General features: G+C 34.3%; 1 protein-coding gene across 3 annotated transcripts in view; it reads right to left on the bottom strand.

Moving 5' to 3' along the window:
- Window positions 1-212: 212 nt before the first annotated feature.
- ODF2L (outer dense fiber of sperm tails 2 like) overlaps window positions 213-17,547 on the bottom strand; it is a 47,580-nt gene continuing 30,245 nt past the window's right edge. For all 3 annotated transcript variants that reach the window (XM_073007143.1, XM_073007142.1, XM_073007144.1), the window contains 7 exons: window positions 10,876-10,986; window positions 9,191-9,295; window positions 7,153-7,311; window positions 6,657-6,742; window positions 6,413-6,575; window positions 4,747-4,872; window positions 213-770 (listed from right to left, as the gene is read on the bottom strand). In XM_073007143.1, coding sequence (XP_072863244.1) covers window positions 642-770; window positions 4,747-4,872; window positions 6,413-6,575; window positions 6,657-6,742; window positions 7,153-7,311; window positions 9,191-9,295; window positions 10,876-10,986 — 879 coding nt within the window. In that variant the 3' untranslated portion in view covers window positions 213-641. The remainder of the gene's footprint in view (window positions 771-4,746; window positions 4,873-6,412; window positions 6,576-6,656; window positions 6,743-7,152; window positions 7,312-9,190; window positions 9,296-10,875; window positions 10,987-17,547) is intronic.

The raw sequence follows: 17,547 nt of genomic DNA, 5'->3' as shown, positions 1-17,547 counted from the left end.
TAGAATGCCTAAAATAATAATAATAATATCAGATAATCATTAGTATAAAATGAATAAAAGAGACTACAAATTGAAGACAGCCTGAATGTCTGTTCTTTATAAAGAAACAATGCATGACCACGTTTTCACCTGTCATTAGCAGCTGGTATTTAATAGCTGTGACTTAAAATTTAGTAGCTTTAGAAAGTATGTAATTACACCATTATTAAAAATTAAAATTAAGAATATTTTACTTTATTACATTTATATATCGCCACAATATAATCAATTATATACATTATTTAAAATCAAATTGGCAAAGACTCACTACAAATTCACTTGAATGGTGGCTACAAACATCACAAAGAATTAATCGGAGTTCTATGTGTATGTGTGAGAGAAAAATTCTAAAAACCAATTTACTTTTAAAAGAAATTAAACCAGAGATAAATAAGAATTATCCAGCAAAAAGGAAAAGTAACAACTATCCTATTTTAAAGTTTCAGTTAGATAAATTATGTTTCAAAAATCTTTACATAAAAACTCTAATACTATCACCCATAAATCATAAAATATAACTGGTAGTATATTTATTTTTTTACCCAATCACATTTTAGACTCATAATAAAAATCTACTACTTAGAGAAAATAAATCTAACAATTTATTCAAACATTGTTACATACGAAGTTTTAAGAAACTGTAAATAATTCTTAATACTCTCATTTTGATTTTCTGACTTCTCAAGACTATTTTGTACTTCTTTCAAACACACTTCCTGATGTTGTGCTTTCTAAAGAAAAAAAGGAAAAAAATACAGATAAGCAATAATAGCATTCATTCCAAAGGAGCAGAGTCATAACATTAAAAACATATATACAACAACTAGATAATTCTTTTTGATTTTTTAAAAGAATACTCACATCTGATGTGTTCATTCTTAGAGCTCACTCTTCTTTAAAATTAATAATTAAAGCACACATATGGTTGATTTTCACTGATATAATTTATAATACACATTCATTTAGCACCAAATTATTACATATTTAACATAATTAACTTAATAGGTTCTTTAACAACTGTTATAATTTCACATGTAACATGATATATTTTCATACCAGTTTTTGCCATTTTCTGTCTAAAAATTCACATTTTATTCCAAAATAATTAAATGTCTTAAAAGTTGACAGCACTCTAGTTTTGATAATGTGAACATTTTATTTCTAGAATGCCTTAAAAAATAAAAATAATTCTTCACATTAAAGTTGTTCTTTGAGGAAAAAATTTAAAACTGCAACACTTTTTTTTTTTTAACTAAGGTTTATATGAATTCTTAAGTAGGTGAGTTCACTGACAATGCTTTAGATAACCACAGGTTGCAAATATCATCTAGCTTCCAATTAAAATATAGACACCTAGACAGAAAAGAGAGAACTTTTACATCCTTCATATCAGGTGTTCAATGACACCTGATACCTTCTGAAACTGAGCAATGCCCATCTCAGGAAATGGGGCAAGTAAAAAATAATGTGATAGCCTTAGCAGCACAAAGTCACAGGATAAATACATTGAGTTTTACTCAACAATTTGGAAAGAAAAATAGTAACACACACTTATTTTGTAGGGTAGGATATAAAATGTCAATGGATTTTAGGATAATACATAAGACTTCAAAGACATTTCAGGCTTCAGGAGGGGTGCCTTGGATTAAGCTGCTGAGGTCATCCTCAGATCTGTAAATCCATTCTGCGCCACCCCATTAGGGTACTTGGACAGAAAATACAAAAAGGCCTGCAGGTGAGCAGGGCACTGTGGGAGACACCAGGGATAAAGGCAACTAAGAGACATGCTCTCAGAGTGCTTACAATTCAAATGGGGCTAAAGCAGGCATATTAAATACTGCCTACTTAACTGTCCCCTGGAAGGCATAAAACACGCAAACTAATTTTTCAGCAATGTTTAAATCTATGCTTAGAATTCTAGAATTTTACTAGTACATAAATTATCAGGTTTAACAAAACATCAGATCTTTATTTATTATTATTATTATTATACTTTAAGTTCTGGGATACATGTACAGAACGTGCAGGTTGGTTACCTAGGTATACACATGCTGTGGTGGTATGCTGCACCCATCAACCCATCCTCTACATTAGGTATTTCTACTACTGTTATCCTTCCCCTAGCCCCCCATGCCCTGACAGGCCCCATTGTGTGATGTTCCCTGCCCTGTATCCATGTGTTCTCATTGTTCAACTCCCACTTATGAGTGAGAACATGCGGTGTTTGGTTTTCTGTTCTTGTGTTAGTTTGCTGAGAATGATGGTTTCTAGCTTCATCCATGTCCCTGCAAAGGACATGAACTCATCCTTTTTTATGGCTGCATAGTATTCCATGGTGTATATGTGCCACATTTTCTTTATTCAGTCTATCACTGATGGGCATTTGGGTTGGCCCCAAGTCTTTGCTATTGTGAATAGTGCTGCAATAAACACATGTGTGCATGTGTCTTTAGAGTAGAATGATTTATAGCCCTTTGGGTATACACCCAGTAATGGGATTGCTGAGTCAAATGGTATTTCTGGTTCTAGATCCTTGAGGAATCGCCACACTGTCTTCCACAGTGGTTGAACTAATTTACACTCCCACCAACAGTGTAAAAGCATTCCTATTTCTCCACATCCTCTCCAGCATCTGTTGCTTCCTGACTTTATAATGATCATCATTCTAACTGGCATGAGATGATATCTCACTGTGGTTTTGATTTGCATTTATCTAATGATCAGTGATGATGAGCTTTTTTTCATATGTTTTTTGGCTGCCTAAATGTCTTGAGACATGTCTGTTCATATTCTTTGCCCACTTTTTGATGGGGTTTTTTTTCTTGTACATTTGTTTAAGTTCTTTGTAGATTCTGGATATTGGCCCTTTGTCAGATGGATAGATTGCAGAAATTTTCTCCCATTCTGTCAAGTTGCCTGTTCACTCTGATGATAGTTTCTTTTGCTGTGCAGAAGCTCTTTAGTTTAATTAGATCCCATTTGTCAATTTTGGCTTTTATTGCCATTACTTTTGGTGTTTTAGTCATGAAGTCTTTGTCCATGCCTATGTCCTGAATGGTATTGCCTAGGTTTTCTTCTAGGGTTTTTATGGTTTTAGGTCTTACATTTAAGTCTTTAATCCATCTGAGTTAATTTTTGTATAAGGTGTAAGGAAGGGATCCAGTTTCAGTTTTCTGCATATGGCTAGCCAGTTTTCCCAACACCATTTATTAAATAGGGAATCCTTTCCTCATTGCTTTTGTCAGGTTTGTCAAAGATCAGATAGTTGTAGATGTGTGGTGTTATTTCTGAGGCCTCTGTTCTGTTCCATTGGTCTTTGTATCTGTTTTGGCACCAGTACCATGCTATTTTGGTTACTGTAGCCTTGTTGTATAGTCTGAAGTCAGGTAATGTGATGCCTCCAGCTTTGTTCTTTTTGTTTAGGATTGTCTTGGTTATGTGGGCTCTTTTTTGGTTCCAAATGAAATTTGAAGTAGTTTTTTCTAATTCTGTAAAGAAAATCAATGGTAGTTTGATGGGGATAGCACGGAATCTATAAATTACTTTGGGGAGTATGGCCATTTTCATGATATTGGTTTGTCTTATTCACGAGCATGGAATGTTTTTCCATTTGTTTGTGTCCTCTCTTATTTCCTTCAGCAGTGGTTTATGGTTCTCCTTGAAGAGGTCCTTCACATCCCTTGTAAGTTGCATTCCTAAATATTTTATTCTCTTAGTAGCAATTGTGAATGGAATCTATTTATTTTACTAACTTTAGCCAAGTACTAGGGATATTACAGCAAAACCCACCTCATTTATTTTTTCAGAGGCTTCAATTACACAAAAAACAACACACATATTTTACAATGTCAGAAACTCTAATGGTGAGTTTAAAAAAAAGTTTTGAAATAAATGGAAAGCCTGTGCTAAATTAAAGGTGATCGACATTTTGTTCTGATTAAGTTGTCATGAAACTTTTGATGGCAATAAAATCAAATTGTGCATGCCAACAGTCATTTAACCCTTGAATCTTTTAGGTTTTCAACTTTTTAGACACTTGGGAATAAAAAAAATAGATTTAATGGACTCTCTGGATCCTGGAAAAAATACAGTATCATTATTCTCTATGTCATTATCTAATAGATAGTTATTAAGTAATTTAATCATGAGTAATACTAGCTTTCAGAATATTCTATGCCAATTGACTATTTCATGCGTATTCAGGAAAAAAACAGAAGACTAATTGAACACAGTCAATTTGGTGTTTTCATTTCTCGACTGAATGGACTAAAGTATCCATCTCACATGCATATCTAACAATACTGAATGTTTAATACAAAATTATAACTTTCTAAAATAAAATATTCATTATTCAAGACAGATATAAAACTCACGTGTTTATCTTTAAAAAATGAAAAATTCATATCAGGATGAAATCAAGTAGATTATATCTGTAATTTTCATTGTCATTGCAAAAGTAACATGTAGGGAAAGGGCCTGATGAGATTTTATCAGATTTGAGGGCAATGCAATACGTGCCATCCAAGGAGGCAGAATAATAAATTATTTGGCATATCATAACATTTTTATTTTTTATGTTTTATATTGCTTGTTATTTTTAATATTATCAATAAAACAATAGCCTTGATTCACTCGCTTTGTACTTTCTACATGGTAAGAATATTAAATGCTATTTTTTATAATATGTTAAGCCATGCTAATACTTACACTGTTCATTTTGCAAACAAGTTGATTTTGTTCTTCGTTTTTCTTTCTAAGCTCAGTTTCCAGATCTAATATTTTAATTTGTAAAGCTCTCTCTCTAGATGACATTTTCTCTATTTCTTCAGCAACCTGTAATTTTTATCAAAAGAGTAAAATAAAGTGCTTTCTTTAAAATATGATTTAAAGCCTTGACATAGTTATATTGTACCTTTTTTATAAACATATTACTTGTATGTTATATCCAAGTTTAAAGATGTTCTATCTTGAAGAAGCATATATAGTGTAAGTATGTACTATACTTATCTTCACAGCATTAAATATCTGCAAAATTGGCTTGAGATGGAAGAGATGTATACATTTTCACTGCTCTGTGACTTAGGTAGGTGTTTTCTCCAACAGTATATTTTAAAAACAGACTGAGACCAGTTACCATTTTTATAGCATTTATATTCACCAGGGTGTTAAAAGCAGTGATGGAACATAGAAATTCCTTGTTAAATGCTCATTATACACTTGGATTAACAGAACTGGGAGTAGGAATTGGTATACACACTTCCTACAAACACACACACACACAAACACAGAGACTGGTTCTTCATTCGTTCACTTCCAAACTGGTCTGAATTTGAATTTTCATATTTACCTGATTACTTATTTTGGCAGGAAGTCTAGCTTAGTTATGTTCTTCTAAGGAATCAGATATGTGGAAGCCTATTTGTAAGAATGCTGGGTTGGAGCCACAAGAATGAGAGTAGAGGCAGGGATTGATCCAGGAACGAGGAGCTAGTGGAAAGGACTGTCCTCCAACCTAATTCCTATGAACTCAGTTCTAAGTTATTATAAAGATTTCTTCTGTACATATTCCAAGAACAATTATGCATGAGAGATGCCAGTGTGATCTGAAGCTATGGGAGAAAAGGCCCTTAGGACAAACATCAATGCCCTCGGCACCATCCCCTCAGTGTAGGCCATGGTAACAGGGCAGTGATGGCACTCTCACATGGGCAGAAGCTACAGATAGCCCCATATTCCACCGTAGCAGGAGAGAAAGGAGAGGGCAGACATACCTCTGGGACTCTGAACTCTTCCTTTCAGGAAGGAATCTGAGAGCATGCCTGGCATTTCCAAAATGCACTTAGGCTGAACCCTACCAGATTATGAGAGTGCTGAGAGCTAAGGCCAGGTCTCATTCATCTTTGCATCTCAAGCACTAGCAGATTGCCTGACACTGAAGTATTCATTGAATGCTAACCTAATGGATGTAACTGAAATTTAATATTGTATGTATTTATTTATGCAACAATATTTGTCAAAAGGGACTTGAACATTACAGCTCACTGAATCCTGATCACAACAAAAATGTTCAATTATTTGCACATTCAATTTGGTTGTATATAAAAAAAAAGGTACAGGAGGATATTATGTCTTCAAAGTGTTTTCCATCTCTGCCCTTTCTCCAGCCACATTACCATTTATCTAGTGAAGTAACTCTAGCCCAGCAATGTATCTGTTTTGCTTGAAAGAGAAGATAGTTAAAGAACAAAAATGTAATTGCTCCCTTCACCCTGTCATCAAGACAAAAACAATAACTACTGGTTTGGCAAGATGTGTAAAAAGATGACTCTTTGGTAAATGAATTAAAAAGTTTCTAAATAAAGGCCATGCATACCTTCTGTCTTCCTTCTTCTAAAGCGGCTTCCAGTTGTCTGGCCAATGCTGTATATTCTGCAGATTTCTCTTTAAACTTAAGATTGCTGTGCTTAAGACATTCTTCTTGGTTTGCCAGCTTCTTCTCAAGCTCTTTATTTTCTGTGTCCATCTGTTCTAATTTTCTTTTTACAGAAAACATATATTTCAAAAGTTTAGTGTGCAGAGAAATATGCAGCAGCAATGTTAAGTAATTTAATACTTACTGTTGAAGGTTTTCACACTTCAATTGAATAAGATAGTTTTCCTCTTCCAGAGAAAGCTTTGTCAGAAGACTGTGACTTCCATCAACCTAAAAGAAAAAAAAAAGTTTTCTTAGTCATTTTCTTCACAATCAACTTCCAAAGAAATCCACACAATTTATTGTTAGACCACAAGCAATGAGAAGGTATAAATGTTACTGCTCTTACACAGAAAGACACCAAGAAAACGTTATATTGTTAAAATGGAAGTTTTAAATTCCTGGTTAAATTTAACCAGGAATTTAAAAATAGGAATTTTAATTATCAATTTTTCACCATAAAATACTAAAAGAATAGCTTGCAAAACAGTATTATAGTATCTGCGTGAAAATGATGTTTTACAAACTAAGTAGATGGGAATTTAAAAATCAAGCTCTGACATGAGTGCCCTCAACTGGTGAAATCATTCCAAAGCATTCTTTTAACGCATTTAGCAAAACTCAGAAGGATGGCTGCACACCTGGCCCTGAAGCTCCCTAACGGTGTGTTCCTGGTCTGCACACTTCCCCTTGCAGCACTGCAGACTCTCCTGACACTCGTGAAGCCTCCGTTCAGCTGCCATCAAGGAATCACAGACACGCTCTAACTCCTTCAGATGGGACTCCATCTGGCCTTTCATCTGAGTTGTGGCAGTAGGGAAATAAGTGCAAGATCACACATTCAGCATTAATATTTTTATTATCTTAAATACTAGATATGCTTGTAACACAAGTATTTTAGGTATAATGGCTTTAAATAAGAACACAACTGAATAAATATTAATTTAAACTCTGTTAAATAAGAATGTATAACTAAAAAGTGGGGTAGACTTTAGTTTTCAAAAAGTTTATTGAGTACATAAATAGGGTAAATTAGCTGACAGGGTGGATGTTTAACTAATTTTTAAAAGCAAATTTTTAAAATCCTGACATTATATTCAAGCACAGATTATCACTAATAATCATTACTAATAAAGCTGTAGTTGTCTACTATCCAGCTATAGGTTCTAAAGGAAATGTCACTTTCAGTCATTCAATCTTATAACTCAGATACTTACCTAAGTTAGAGCAGCTTGCTTCACTCATCTTAGCCAAAACTGGTAGGGTTTACTGTATATTATTTAAAAATAGCTAGTATCATCAGTTCTCGCTTGCCTTTAATTTGACCATTAATGTTACTATCAACAAATCTAATTTCATCTACATTAACCTGTTTTGGCTACTGCAGTTCCTCACTGCAGCACTTTTGTGGAGATGTGAAAAGCGGCAACCTTAAGAAATGTTTGCACTGCTAATTACAAAAAATAGACTCTTTCCCTGAGATGGGAACACCTAATAGTTTCTGTGTAGTATCTGGCATTCTTGATCATGAAAGACAAAACCAGAACAAAGGATCCCTCAGTGTCCCTAAAACATCTTAGAGACCATGAGAAAACCAGGAGACTTAAAACAGTGAAGAAAAAGAAAAATTTCATTAAAAAAATAGTTGTCTTGTAAAATACTAGAAAGAAAACATCGTGACCTCACAGTATCTGAAAAAGGCTCTAGCCCTTTCTGTCATTTGAACAGAATTGTAAAATATGCTTTTATTTGCAGTGCTGCCCAGCAGAAAAGGAGACATTTGCACTGGTATGTTTCATGAGAAAAAGAGACCAAAAGACATGAAATGGTTTCTTCGCTGGCCTGCTAAAAATAGGTGAAAAGTAATTCCATGAAAGCAGTAAGTTGTGCATTCAGTGGGCTATCTTTATCTCTGTATAACTGGAGGACGCTTGCTCTGGCTGACCCCTTCTTCACATTATTGCCTTGCTCTGACTCCTCAATCCTAAGACAGGGGAGCAACCCAGAGAGAGTAACCTTATTAGATTCAGATGGAACTGACCACTAACATCGCATGACCTCTGCTGCCAGGAGTCAGCATCCTACAACTTTCACTGCTTCTTTACCAAAACAACACAAAAACCCAGAGATGCGGTTTCATTTAAAAACTTTAAAATATTCACAAAAACATCATAACTTGCCAACATTGGCCTTCCCTTCATTCTGTTGCAATAGAACAAATAAAAGAAATGATGGTTTTTTAAAAGATATTATTTTTCTTCAAAAATGCATTTAGCAGATATTGGCTTTACTTTTTTAGACGTAAAAGATTTATAACCAGAAAAAAAGGGTGAGATTAAAAATGAGAGGTACTTAGGTTTGTATACTTATGATTGATAACCATTTTTTGAGCTATTTAAAGTCTGTTCTTGCATCAGAAAAATTAAACATTTATGTTATGCTATTTTCCAAATATTAACAAAAAAGTGAAAATAATTCACATAAACAAACATTTCCAGCCTGGAAGAAACATTATTTCCTTGGAAAACAAACTCTTACAGAGGTTAAGACTAGCCCTTTCCTAAGTATGAACTAGAGAAAATGACCAAAATGAATGAATTTGCATACTATTCACAAAGTAAAAGATATATAAATAAAATTTTTATATATTTTATATTTTATTTGAAATTCCAAACATACCTTCTCTATATTTTTATGTTTGGTTTTTGTTATTTGGTTATTTTTATGTAGCAATTTTTCACATCTGCTTTTTACTATTTCAGCTGCTTCTTGCAACTTTTGTACCTGAAAATAAAGTCTATTATTAGAGATACAACTTTGTACCTGAAAATAAAGTCTGTTATTAGAGAAACGTATTATTTTTAGAATCATAATGAGATAAAAATCTAAAATTTAAAATTTCATTTTAAACAAGTCATTATTTTCCTATCAACATCCTCGATTGGTTCATCTAATGTTATTCCTTCTTTAAATACAGAATCACTCAGTGGTCTACTCTAACCCACAATCTTTGTCTGATTTACCTGTCTTCTCTCATCAATACTTCTGAACTCTCCAGTTGAGCTTTGAAGACTACAAAGGTTTCATTTGCAGATCAATGTCACTTCAAAGAACCAGTCTCTGGGCCAAACTAGCTTCCATTTAAATTATTTTTCCCACCAAATCAAAATCTGATTTAAAAAAAAAAAAGATTCTAGGCCCTGCACCCAGAATATGGTCACTCAACAACAATATTCCTGCTGAGGGATTAAACACAAATAACCAGCTGGAAGACCCTGATGAAGAAGAGGTCCCACAGTCCCCCACAATCTCCATTCCTACCTCAGACTTGGATGACTGAAATACTCTAAATGGAGGTCTCAACTCTAATTTTCCCATCTAATCCATCGAGATGCAGCCCCTTTCTACTGCCCACACTTTGCCCTCCTTAAGCTTTCATCCTTAGTACATTCTTTTTTTTTTTTTTTTTTTCTGGAGATGGAGTCTTGCTCTGTCGCCCAGTCTGGGAGCACACTGGTACACTCTCGGCTCACTGCAACCTCCACCTCCTGGATTCAAGCAATTATCCTGCCTCAGCCTCCTGAGTAGCTGAGACTACAGGTGCGTGTCACCACACCTGCCTAATTTTTGTATTTTTAGTAGAGACAGGGTTTCACCATAGTGGTCAGGCTAGTCTCAAACTCCTGACTTCAAGTGATCCGCCCACCTCAGCCTCTCAGTGGATTACAGGTGTGAGCTACTATGCCCAGCCAGTTCATTATTCTTTAATTCAAACTTTCTCTGACCAGTGTGTTATCCATCATGCAAGGACCTGCATAAGTCCCATCTTTCTCATGAAGTTTTTTCTTGAATACTACATTTCCAAAAAATAAAGGTTTTTCTACAAATTACCATTGAACACATGGTCTATTTCATATATATTGTCACATGTTCTTTTCTTGGCATTTCATGTGAATAAATCTGAATTATACTTTATTTCCTGAGAAAGGAGGCATAATGAACTTTAATGACCCTAGAAGGGAGTCATTAATCTAAATCAATACCATTAAATATACATGATGACAAACAAATATAGCCAAGATTAACAAGAATACATTAGAGGTCACATTATACCTAAGTAATTAATATTAAATCTACTTTTAGGAATATCCACTATATCCATATGCAGTGTTGGAATCAGTAATCGGCAGAATCATCTATTTACAAAGATGTGTGGAACCTTAAGAAATATTTGAGTCATACCATATTATAACCCACAATGATAGCCCCAACTCTCTTCAGTTCTGTTTATTTAGATTGCAAACAAATAGTGTTTTAAATTGTCTACCAATTTTAGTAAGCACTAAAATAAATGCAGTAGTCACCTGAGTTTTATACATTTCAACAAGGGTTTTCTGGTTTTTTTCTACTTCCTGCAATTCTAAGAGTTCATTTTCAACAGAAACAACTTCATCCTTCAAAGCAGCAAGTGTAGTCTAGCAAAAAAGATACAGATTTTATAAGTCATTAGAATATATTTATACTTCAGTGCTACAGAATTATAAAAACATAACTCATGTATTAACAAAGTTGATAAAATAATTATTTCTGATTGCATGCAATTACCATCTAAAATTTAGGAATTTCACAAAGTTAGTGACTAATACTCATGAACAACCTTCTTAAGATTTACACAGGACATATGATTTTTAAAACTTTTTAAATTTACTGACAAAAAAACTTGGAAATGTTCCTAGATATGAAAAATCAATAGAATATAGAGGTTACTGGAAAAGCAAAATACAGAAAAATTATACTTAGTACATGATAAAGGTTAGATTTTTAAATCAATGGAGGAAACATGGACAACTAAATAAATGGCAATAAAATAACTGTTTATTAGGAAAAAAAATAGGTTGACTACCTGCCTCAGCCCAACTAAAGAAGCATCAAATGAATTAAATAAAAACTTTAAAAATTTTCAAAGACAATTCAGGTAAAACTGTATTTCATTTCAGGATAGCAAAAGTCCTAAAGAGCATAAAATTAAAAGAAGATATGGAGAAATGTAAAAGTCTGAGATATTATCTTCCTTGCAAGCTTACTAGTTAGCCTACTGCAATTTCATGGATGCTATAACAGAAGGTACAAGATTCCTAGGTCAGAGACAGGGGACTTATTACTCATAGCAATAAGAGTAGCAAGACTGTCAGCATTTGTATCAGTTTCCTGAGCCCCAATTCCCACAGAGCAACCCAAACAGGCCAGGTGGCAACTGCATATGCAGTCAAATGCATTGCAGAAAAATGAACCTGAGTTTAGGGGACCCAAATTTCTTATAGCAGGCAGTGAGCATGCCTGCCCATACTCCTAAGGGAGACACAGTTATCATATTCCAAGGATATCTACTATGCAAATATCCTTGAAAAGACAGTCTACATGGACAATGTCTTTGATTACAAGATGTGCAGAGCTGTGAGAGCACTCTCAAGAGAAGCCATTTAAAAAAATATGTGCACGTGTATCTCTCTCCAAAATTTCATAGCTTTCCAATACAGTTTAAATGGCAAACAAAATATGAAAAAATATTAGCAAATGACAAATTTGATGCCTTGTCAAATAACATTTGTCGTTACAAAAATAAAACAAATATAACATTAATATCCTTAATATACAGTTATTATATATTAATTAGGACAAAAGACAACTATAAAAAATGAGCAATTAATTCAAAAAGGCAGAAATGTGAATGATTGATGAATACATGAACCAGTATGTTCATTAGTTTTTATGCTGTAGGCATTGAAGGTTCTATTAGTGAACAAAACAGACGAAATTCCCTTCCTCCATGAAACTTACATACTGGAGGGACAGACAGACCAAAAATAAGAATAAGCAGTAAAATAAATCAAACACAAAAGCAGCTAGGAATGACATGTGGGGGAAGGCCTCCTGAGAAAGAGACTTTTGAGTAAAACTGATAGGAAGTGTGTCTGTTTAAGAGAAAAAGGCAACAGCGGCAGGAGGCCTAGCAAGTTAGGGGAAAACAACAAGAAAGCCAGTGAGGTAGAAATAGAGAAGAAATGGGAAGAATGGAAGGAGATGAGAGTAGAAGAAGAAGAGAGGAAATAGAAAATGAGATGGTATAATGACTTGTAGGTATTTATGAACCAAGATATCTCTGGGGGGTTCGGAGCAGGGCAGTGACATGATCTGACTACATTTTTACAGGAACAACTCTACTGCTATACTGAATGCTGCCTGCAGGGGCCACGGCTGAAGCAAGGAGAATGATCATGAGGTCACAGTAACAATGAGAGATAATGGAGGCTTGAATCGGGATAATGACAGTGGTGCTGGTGAGAAGTCGTCAAATTCTGAATATACTTGAGGTGGATTTGATGACAGACTGGAAGCAGCGTATGAGAAAAATGATGATTTTCCATTAATTGGGATGAGGAAAACTGTAGGATTTACTATTTTGGGAAACATCAAGAGCTCCATTTTGGACATGACAACTTTGAGACACCTATTAAATATCGAAGTGGAGATGTCAATCAGGCAGCAGAATATATGTCTGGAATTCAGGGACAAGGTCTAGAGGTATAAATTTGAAAGCCTTGAGCACATAGATGGTATGTAAAGCCACAAAAATAAATGAGATTATTTATAAAATTTGGAGAGATTTGTTTTAAAATTAGTACTTTTAATTACCTAGTACTGGAAAATGTATAGGGACTGTTTTACTCATAGTAGACACATTTATGATAGGTAATTTGGAAATATAGAACAATATTAAAAATGAGTCTCTCTTTTGACCAAACAATTAAATATATCCTAAGAAAACAGATAAGCAAAAAAGACTCAACGAAACTATGTTTTTATTTGCAACAGTAAAAAACTGGAATTAGCTATTGGAAGTAGCATATATATCACACATAAAATAAAAAAATTACATATATGCTAAAATATTAATTCCAGTTATCTTTCAGTTGTGAGATTATGGGCGATTTAAATTTTTTTCCTTTTGTGTTTTTCTGTTTTTCTAACTTTCTGTAAGAAACAAATACAACTTTTTAACCTTCCAAATAAACTTTCTGTTGTGTCTAATAGAGGAGGTTACTGGGCCTTGGAAGCAGCATTAACAGTTTATTTTTCATTTGCAACTTTAAAATCTAAAACTATTCTAAAGTAATTAAAAGTAATAAAACACAAACATCTAGGCTGCAAAAAAACTGCATTTACACTGCAAATAACATATGCCAAACTTATTTAAATGTTTTCCTTAAAAATCCAGAAAATAATGCATTAAAAATACATTTCTTAATTATTAATATGCTAAGATACAAACTTTAACTCAATGACTTTTATAGTCTATATAATTTAAAATTAATTCATAATTTTATCAAAAACTAGTTTAAAATATCTTTCTAATCCTTTCTCTATGAAGGATTTCAAGAAAATAAGAAAATAAACATAATAAAATTGCTTCCTCTTTCCAAATAGAGTAATTTAAGCATTCATTCAATAACTACTCATTAAGAGTATATGTCACACCTTCCCTGGGCAACCTGTATGTACACAAAGATAGGAGTTTACAAGGAGAGATTCATTGAGAAGACTTTGGGAGGAAGTAGCATTTGAGCTAAACTTTAAAGGAAAGGTAGGATTTAGATACTGAGAAAAATGGCATTCCAAAGCGTAAGAATAGGAGAACTATAGGAGTAGATGCAGAAAACATAAAACGAGTATTCATATTTGGCTAGAGCTCAGAATAACTAGAAGACTACATTCCCTAGTCTCCCTTGCAGCTAGGTGGGGGTCACGTGCCTAAATAAGTAAGAGAATCAAGTCATATGGGAATTTTGAGAAGGCTCCTTAAAGGGGAGGAAATTTTTTAAAAAGGGAAGTAATGCATCTTTTTTTCCTCCATCCTGTTGCTTGAAACTTGACTATAATGGCTGAAGCTCCAGCCTCTATTCTAGATCAAAAGAATGAGGGTCATACCTAGGGATGGCAGAATAGAAAGTTAAAAAGCTAAAGAGCCACATCAGTCTTGAAGTGCCAACTCTGTACTACTTCTACATAATAAACATATATCTCTATCTTACTTAAGCCATATAATTTGGATTTTCTGTTATATATAGTGAAGCTGAATCTTAATATAAGGCTTGCTGACATATAAAAGAAACTTCCCTAGTGTTGCTAGTGTATTTTGTTTTCTGGAATTTTCCAATACAATTTCTGGCAAACTTTATATAACTTAAAATGTGAGACAAATCAAATTTCTAATTATAAAATATGAACAAGATTGTGTCTAGTATTTTTTTCCTGTCTTCTTCCAAATTCTATTCTGGCTCTGCCAGTAAACTAGTTGTATGATCTTGGGCATGTTATTTAATCTCTCTGAGTTTCAATGTATTCATCCATAATTAAGAAAAGCATCTTTATGACAGCATTGACATGAGAATTAGAAGTAAAAAAATGTAAAGTACTTATCAAGTGCCTCCTACATTAATGGTAATTGATAGATAGTAGCCATTATGGTTGCTACTCTCCAGAGTCATTTATTAAATGACTGATGTATTCCAGGCACAGTACTAGGCACTAGAAGTAATGGGAGGATAAAATGATCCCTGGCCCTGGTATGTGGAGGATGGAGGGAAAAACAGCCCTCAGAGGGAGAAAAATTATACAAACAAGTAAGTGTAATGAAGTTCTACCTGCAAAATTAATATAGAGAGAATAAAACAGGGTAAAAAATGGGAAGATTAGTAATGTGCCCTATTACAGAGAATTTCCTAGGTTTAAGGAGTCTTCTGCTGGAAAACTAACCACATTTTAAAATCTCCATTCATTCCCAAGACCAAATGACCAAACTAATATAAAGCAAAAGGAATGTTTATAAGTCAACTTAATAAAAATAACAGACCAGGGGCTGTCAAAGGAAAAAATATTTTTAATGCTTCTGGAAAACTGATGACTGACTAATGAATCAGGAATGGATTTAGGCAAGCAGGAAGTTCATCTACCTGAAGAATCTAGAGAGGCACAGGGTTAAGGGCAAGAGTGAGACCTGGGTTTGAAAAGGATTAATTCAAAGTCTGTGAATAGAACAGCTGACTACCACTACCCTCCACCCCCTGCTCACACACTCAAGGGAAGAACACCTGGAACTAGGAGTTTACTTCCCAACAAACAAAGATAAGACAAGTCCTTCTCTAAAGAAATAGAATGAACTGTTAGGGAACAACAGAGGGATGGTGCTGGTGACCCAGAGCAAAGACGCATGTATTTTGGCATTTTTTAGGGGCCACCAGTAAACTGCTAGTTTCTCAACAGTTGAGAAAAGTGAAGTGAAACCAATCAAGTGACAAGAATCATCCACATATCCATTTGGTTTTCTACTGTTTCATTAGTCTTTTTATTGTCTCATTTGTAAATTCTTAAATGTCATCAGACTTTTGGAAAAAGAGTATCATGAGAGAGATCTAAAAGTTTTTTATATATTAAAAAAAAAGGAAGAAAAAAATTGGTTTGGGCGCAGTGGTTCGTACCTGTAATCCCAGTAGTTTGGGAGGACAAGGTGGGAGGACTGCTTGAGCCCAGGACTTCAAAAGCCCAGGAGCCTAGGCAGCACAGGGAGACCCCAACTACACACATACACACACACACACACACACACAAATTAGCTATGTGCTGTGGTCCCAGCTACTTGTGAGGCTGAGGTGGGAGATTGCTTGAGCCTGGGAGGTCGAGGCTGCAGTGAGTTCTGATTGTGCCACTGCACTCCAGCATCAGCAACAGAGCAACTGTCTCAAAAAAAAAAAAAAAAACAGTGCCAGTTGGAAACAATAAATTGAAACACTGAAAAAAAAAAAAGAAAAAATTTTTATAGGTATTTTCAGATATTTGATGATAGGAACACTTGGGGAATACTTTTTAAAATTCTTGAAAATTAAACTTTTAAATGAAGGATTAAAAGATAAAGACCAAAGAAATCTGCCCCCAAAATTGAACAAAACCCAGAAATTGAAGACAGAGTATCAATCTAGGAGGTCCAACAAATCAACAATACAATCAGCAGTACATCCAGACAGACAGACTGGAGAAAATGGAAAGGGGCAGGAGAGAGAGCATTACCAAAGAAATAATATAACAGAATTTTCCAGAGGTAAAGGGCATGAGTCTTTGGATTTACAAAGTCTACAACGTACTTAGCACAAAGTACTGGAAGACACAACTAGATGTGTGTGAAGTTTCAAAACACCAAGGATAAGAGGAATCTCTTAAAACTTTCAAGAAAAATAAAAAATGTCACTATAGAGGAATAAGTATCAGACTGATGGCAGATTTTCTCTACTAGCAACTCTGACTTATGGAAAACCATGGAGCAAAGCCTTCAAAGTTCTCAGTAAAAATTACTTTCAATCTAAGTTGCTATACCCAGCTGAAACCATTAATCAAAATGACAGAATAAAGGCATTTTTAGACATGTAAGACCATTTTAATGTTTACTTCTAATTTTCTCTCCCTTAAGGGAATATTATTTGCAGATATATTCCAGTAAAAAGAAAAAGAAACACAATGTGGGTTCAAGGAAACAGTGGAACCAGGGTAGCAGTCAAGAAAATTCCAGCATGGCATCTGGGCAGCAGGCCTAGAGACCAACCCATTCAGACTGAAACAAGAAGATAGAACGCCCTAAGTAGAAGAAATCTGGGGAAAATAGGTTCTTCAGAGAACAGAGATAGGATGAAGAATTTCAAGAAGGGGGCTGGGGGGGAAGACAACGATAAGGGCAAAGAGTACAACAAGTAGGGTTTTTGGAAACTCCAGGTAAAATTTTAAAGTTGTACAAGAAAAAAACATGCATAAACATATTACTTGACTGTGTAGTGAAAGAACAATTATAAGTCATTACTATTAATGTTTAGAATCAATCTATTAAAAGAGCACTTGAGGTTACAGAACAAACTGTCAATTTAATAACACTGGCGAAGTGAATGTGGGGAGAACAGATAGAGAACAGGTAGCTGGAAAACATCCTTATTTTC

The sequence above is a fragment of the Chlorocebus sabaeus genome, chromosome 20 (assembly GCF_047675955.1).
Source record: "Chlorocebus sabaeus isolate Y175 chromosome 20, mChlSab1.0.hap1, whole genome shotgun sequence".
Taxonomy (NCBI): Eukaryota; Metazoa; Chordata; class Mammalia; order Primates; family Cercopithecidae; genus Chlorocebus; species Chlorocebus sabaeus.
This window is presented reverse-complemented; position numbering and strand designations above follow the sequence as displayed.